Below are 5,867 nucleotides of genomic sequence, written 5' to 3'. Positions count from 1 at the left end.
ATTCAAAACAATGATAAATGTTGTACTTAATCATTTTCTAATTTAGATCCAGTGTGTCCTTTATATGTATTATTTTAGTTATGGCTTACAAGTTTAGTTCCATTATGGAGAATACATGCATATTATTGATAGAATAATTTAATGTTTTAAAAAATTAGAATTAAATCCCTTCGTATGTGTTACACATAACTAATCATTTGTTGAAAACCAAAAGAATTGAATGGTATTTTGCCTTTAAAAAGTTGGGCATGATGGTGTGGCTTAAAGATCACACACTAACCATTGACCTTTAGTGTGGGCCCCTCAAAATTTACAACTCCGCTGCCTCCTCTATTTCTGTTAGGAGTAGAGATTTGTCTGACATAGGTGCAGAAAGTTTAATATTTTAAAAAGAAGCATACTTACCAGGACTGATTAGAATCTATATTTATCTATAGCAGTAAAGATTGATCTTTTAAAACAATTATTTCTTTTTATATTTTATATATTTAGTTGATCGAAACTTTTTATACTATTATATTTATTATTTAATTTTTTCTAATTAAGAATTTATTTTCTAATTATTAAAATTCTAATCAATTATAAATAATATTATTTTATTTTAAAGATTTATAAATTTCATTTCTAATATCCTTTTCAAAAAATTTCTAACATTTATATTTATATTTAATTTTTTTAATATATATATATATATATTCCTATTTTAATTAATTTGTATTCAAGAATTTAATTCTTACACATTGCATAATTATAAATTTGTAATGATAATTTTTTTAAATTTAGGTATTGGATAATAACCCACATTGTCTTATTTATTAAAAAGTTCTCTATAATATATTGTATTAGTGGTATTATTAATAGTAATAAAGTTAGTATGAAAAATAATTGTATCTAAGGAAAAATATTTAACAATATTCTCGATAACTTAAATAATACCAACTTTTAACTAACAAATCATAATCTTTGTCATATACACTTTTTTAGTAAATGATAGTAAAAATTATGTTTTTCATCAACTTATAATTATTTATTTTAATTAAAATTAAGAATATTATACATTATTTAGTAAGATTTTTTAGTTAATGATACTTATAATAATAATACGTTATAAATAAAATTTGAAAATTTGAAAATAATTATTAATAGTTAAAAAAATAATAATTATTTGATTATTAATATTTAAAGGTCATTTTATAATATAAATAATTGATTATAAGGAGAATCCTAATAATTGTGTTTCCACCAACTCTCATTTTTCAGAAATTTATTATTTTTAATTTATAAAATTAAATAAAAAATATATGTGAATATTAATTCACAACTAAATATTATTTATACAAAAAACATTAGCAAAGGTAAAAACATTAAATAATATAAATTGATTAAAAATTTAAAATAAAAACTAATATCGACCTTGACAAAATAAGAAAATTCACTCTCTACTTGAATAATAAATCGATAGAGAACAAATTCTAACTTAATCGGTTTTCCTATACCTCAAGTTGTAAGTTTTTATGATACAAAGGGACTTAAAAATCTTAAAATTACATCAGTTTCTCTGATTGATTTTATGGTCCTCGAAACTGATGAAAGAAATGGAAGAAATAGAAATAAGCGTAAATTTTGGAGGGTCCCACTAAGCGTCAACGCTTAGTGTGTGATCTTAAAGGCCGGCCGGGCGTGACCCTTCATCATTTGTTTATTTATTCTCGCCCGGGTAAGAATTGTTATATGCAGCAGGATAGGAACGCAATGGGTCTGGTGTCCTTTAACATGTCTCTTGGCTCTGCATTTTTGTTGATTTGGGTGGTATTTCATACCCCATTTTCGACAGCGTGTTTGAAAGCTGAGAGGAATTACTTGCTGGATGTGAAGGCTGGCCTTAACATTTCTTCCGGTCGCTTTTCATCTTGGCGGGGATTCAACTGTTGCGAATGGGAGGGTGTGGCCTGTGATCACCACACTTCCCATGTCATCAGCCTTGATTTGAGTTGCAAGGATAGTTGTTGGTGGGCGTTGAGCGAGGTTCGCCCATCGCTGTTTGATCTGCAGCATCTACAACATTTGGATCTCAGCGGCAATTACTTTCAAGGTATTTCTATTCCTCCTCACTTCTCTAAACTGCAGAGATTGACGTTTCTTAGTTTGTCATATGCTGGGTTTCGTGGTGAAGTCCCCCTCGAGTTGGGAAATATGTCAGCCTTGCGGCATCTGGACATTACTAGTTATTTATATGATTTGAGCAGTAGTAAGTTTGATGTATGGGTCAGAAAGCTAAGAAGCCTTGAATTCTTAGGAATGAGTGGAGTGAACCTGAGCTTGGTGTCTGAGAATTCATGGGGCGAGGCCCTCAGTGGTCTTGCCAATCTTAACTATGTTGATCTGTCTCTTTCTCAGCTCCCAGGTAAGATTCCTGATCTCTCAAACCTCACCCATTTATCAGATCTGGATCTCACAGATACTTCATTCCCGTTTGAGCTGCCATCTTGGTTTGAGAATGCGTCCTCATTAGTTTCCCTTAGTCTACACGGCTGTGACCTAAACGGTTCCCTCCCTTACAATTTCATGGCCCGTTCAAGATTGAAATATCTAGACCTTAGCTATAATAACGACTTGAAAGGAAACCCTTCTTTCATGCTAAGCCATTCTTCCTCATTGGTTGTGCTATCCATTAGTGACTGCAATTTAGGAGGAACGTTGGCCCTCTCTATGAAAAACTTGTCAAAGCTTGAGGTCATGGATCTATCAAGTAATAATTTGGTAGGTAGTATACCAATCTCTATTTGCAGCCTTTCGTCCCTCATAAAGCTGTACCTCTATCAAAACCGTTTAAGCGGTCATATTCCTTCGTCTCTGTCTCAGATCATAGGATTAAATATCCTCTCTCTAGGGAATAACCAACTGTCGGGAACAATTCCAGATTCCATTTCAAATATGGTTGGTCTAAAAATGTTGTCGCTTTCCTCCAACCGATTAACAGGAAATTTTTTACTTAAGCGACTGGAAAATATGTCTCGTCTCGAAGCATTAGATCTTTCAGAAAATCAGCTTGTTGTCAACATCTCTAACACCTGGGTTCCTCAGTTTTCCCACCTGGATTTCCTTGGATTGAAGTCTTGCAATATAGAAGGTGACGTACCTCCCTTTTTGTCCCAGCAATATGAGTTGGAAGAGTTAGATCTTTCAGATAATAACATGGCAGGCAGTATTCCCTCCTGGCTGTGGGATCTTCCCAGTCTTAAAAAGCTCAATCTTTCAAACAATCAACTTGAAGGTTTTCTACCTGACAATATGTGGCATGAAAATAGATTATATGGCCATAAGTGGAAAGATTTCGAAGTGATGAAGCCACAGAATGCAGTTTTCGACGTGGTGGACTTACATGGAAATAGATTATATGGCCCTCTTCCTGCTTTTCCTTTTGCTACTGATATATTAGATCTATCGGATAATGAGTTCAATGGCTCTATTCCTATAAGAATTGGCACATCATCCTATGTATCATTGTCAGGAAATAATCTGACTGGAAAGATTCCAAGTTCTATATGCGACCATTATTCCGAAATCTTAGACTTGTCAAGGAACAAGCTCATTGGTGAAATTCCTGCGGACATTGGGAGTTGTTCTACCTTATTAGTTTTAAAGCTGGCTCAAAATTGTCTGGAAGGGGAGATTCCGAAGGACTTGGGAAATCTGATGGATCTTATTACACTAAATGGCAATGGTAATAGGTTGCAAGGTATTATTCCTCCGTCCCTTGCAAATTGTACACAACTACAAGTATTTGATTTGGGAAACAATAAATTTGAAGGTAACATTCCTATTTGGATAGAAAACTTGACAGATTTGAGAATCCTCAGCTTAGCTTCTAATAAGTTTACTGATCGAATTCCACCCCAGCTATTCAGAATGCAAAGTCTACAAATTCTGGATCTATCTGATAACCAATTATCAGGAAATATTCCTTCAGATGTCAGCAAGTTACATGCCATGATGAATATCTCTCAAAGTTTTGATGTACTATCTATTGAACAACCCTGCCGTATCCCTTTCCCTGGCCTACGCTGTGTACTCAAATTTACTGATGAAGTAAAAGTTTGGATAAAGGGGCGAGAAACTCCATACCAGAAGATAATTGGTGCAGATAAGTTCATAGATCTGTCACGTAATAAGTTGTCAGGCAATATTCCTCCAGAATTGGGTCTCCTTAAGGGCTTAATTTCTCTCAATATATCAAAGAATAATTTGAGCGGACCGATCCCGGATTCCTTGGGAGCCATGGGTTACTTGGAATCTTTGGATCTTTCTGAAAATAAGCTATCGGGAAAGATTCCATCCCATCTGTTAAACCTCACATTTCTTGCTGTGTTGAATCTTTCTGATAACACGCTTGTTGGACTAATACCACAAGGGAAGCAGTTTTCAACCTTTGAAAGTTCTTCATTTCTAGGGAATCCCAACCTTCATGGACCTCCCCTTGAAAATAGAACACCGAGTTTGGGTCCAGGTGGCATGGAGAATCACAATAGTACAATTGATAAAGATGAAGATGCAGATGCAGATACAATGGATCGATGGTGGGCAGTAGCAGTGGGATTAAGTTATGGAGTGGGATTTGCTACCGTAATTACAATTTTGTGCTTCCACCTCAACTGGAGATACAAATGCTTTTCTCACATGGATAATTTTATCTATTATCTTTTTGAATAATTTATTCCTACAGTTGATGCTCAAAGAGGATTTGTATTGTTGTTGATAGCTGTTTTTAGTTTTTTTTAAAGTACCTTTTGATATTAATAAAATGTTTGTATACATACAACTCAAGGCATTTGGTGTATGAGGCCATTGAGATATTCAGATTTTGAAGTTTGTACTGCACTATTTTTCATAGTGTAGGTGAATATGATACTTGATGAAAAATATCAATCTTCACTAAAGATAAATTTGAAGGAGATTTTACTGATGGATTGAGTAATGAGATCTATAATTTGAGTAGTGAAATTACATATTTACAATATGTAGAGTATACATGATTGCACTTTTCTTTCCCCCCACTTTGATGTTCGGGCAAATCTTTATTTGCAACAAGTGCATTTGCATTCTGATATATTGCAATTATGATTTTAGATCAGATATTTATTTTACTTTATTAGTTTGTATTAGATGATTCTAGCATCTTATTTGTATTGACATCTAAGTTTAAATAGTATATTGAGAATTGCATATCATAGCTTTGTCACTAAATTTTTTAGTGATTAGGATTTACTCCATTTTTACTCAATCCTTGATTCTAAAGAGATGTATGTTTTTTTAATAGAAATATATTTTATTGTCGATGATATATAGATATATATGTATATTTAGCATTTTCAGAAATGTGTTATTAACTTATTATAGTAGCGCGATAGTATATGATTTATATGTTCTATGTTTCAAGTTCAATGATTAAGCATTGTGTTTTTTATGATACATGCTACAAGTATGCTTGACAAGTGACTTAGGGTGTGTAAGCATATGATTATTTTTTCTACCCAATCATAAAACTCTAGGTTTTTATTTAATTGTAGATATTTTTGGAATGTCATCTTAGACTTTGTGTTTTTGGCTATCTGAATATGGATTATGAAAAGTGTGGTGTGTACTCCATGTATATCCAAATTCAAATCAATACTAATGTTGAAATTTGTTTGTATAGTAATTTAGCTATAATATGATATCTTTATTGAATACTTTATTTTAAAAAAATTATTTATTTGTATAGGAAACAACTCAAGTATTAGTTTTATTTATGAATACAATACTCCTAAAAGAATAAAAGAATGTGAAACAAACTGAAAACAAAAGTATTGAAAAATAAAAAAGAACAT

At 32.4% G+C, this 5,867-nt stretch overlaps 1 protein-coding gene across 1 annotated transcript; it reads left to right on the top strand.

Moving 5' to 3' along the window:
- The first annotated feature begins 1,752 nt into the window (after positions 1-1,752).
- Positions 1,753-4,710, top strand: LOC149544799 (uncharacterized). Its single transcript, XM_089796439.1, has one exon. It carries the CDS (start codon positions 1,753-1,755, stop codon positions 4,708-4,710), a length of 2,958 nt encoding a protein of 985 aa, XP_089652565.1.
- Positions 4,711-5,867: the final 1,157 nt, after the last annotated feature.

Source organism: Cupressus sempervirens, chromosome 8, assembly GCF_028749045.1.
Source record: "Cupressus sempervirens isolate cs-2001-9-10 chromosome 8, ASM2874904v1, whole genome shotgun sequence".
Classification (NCBI taxonomy): Eukaryota; Viridiplantae; Streptophyta; class Pinopsida; order Cupressales; family Cupressaceae; genus Cupressus; species Cupressus sempervirens.
The sequence above is the reverse complement of the archived record's forward strand: the minus strand, read 5'-3'. Positions and strand labels throughout refer to the sequence as shown.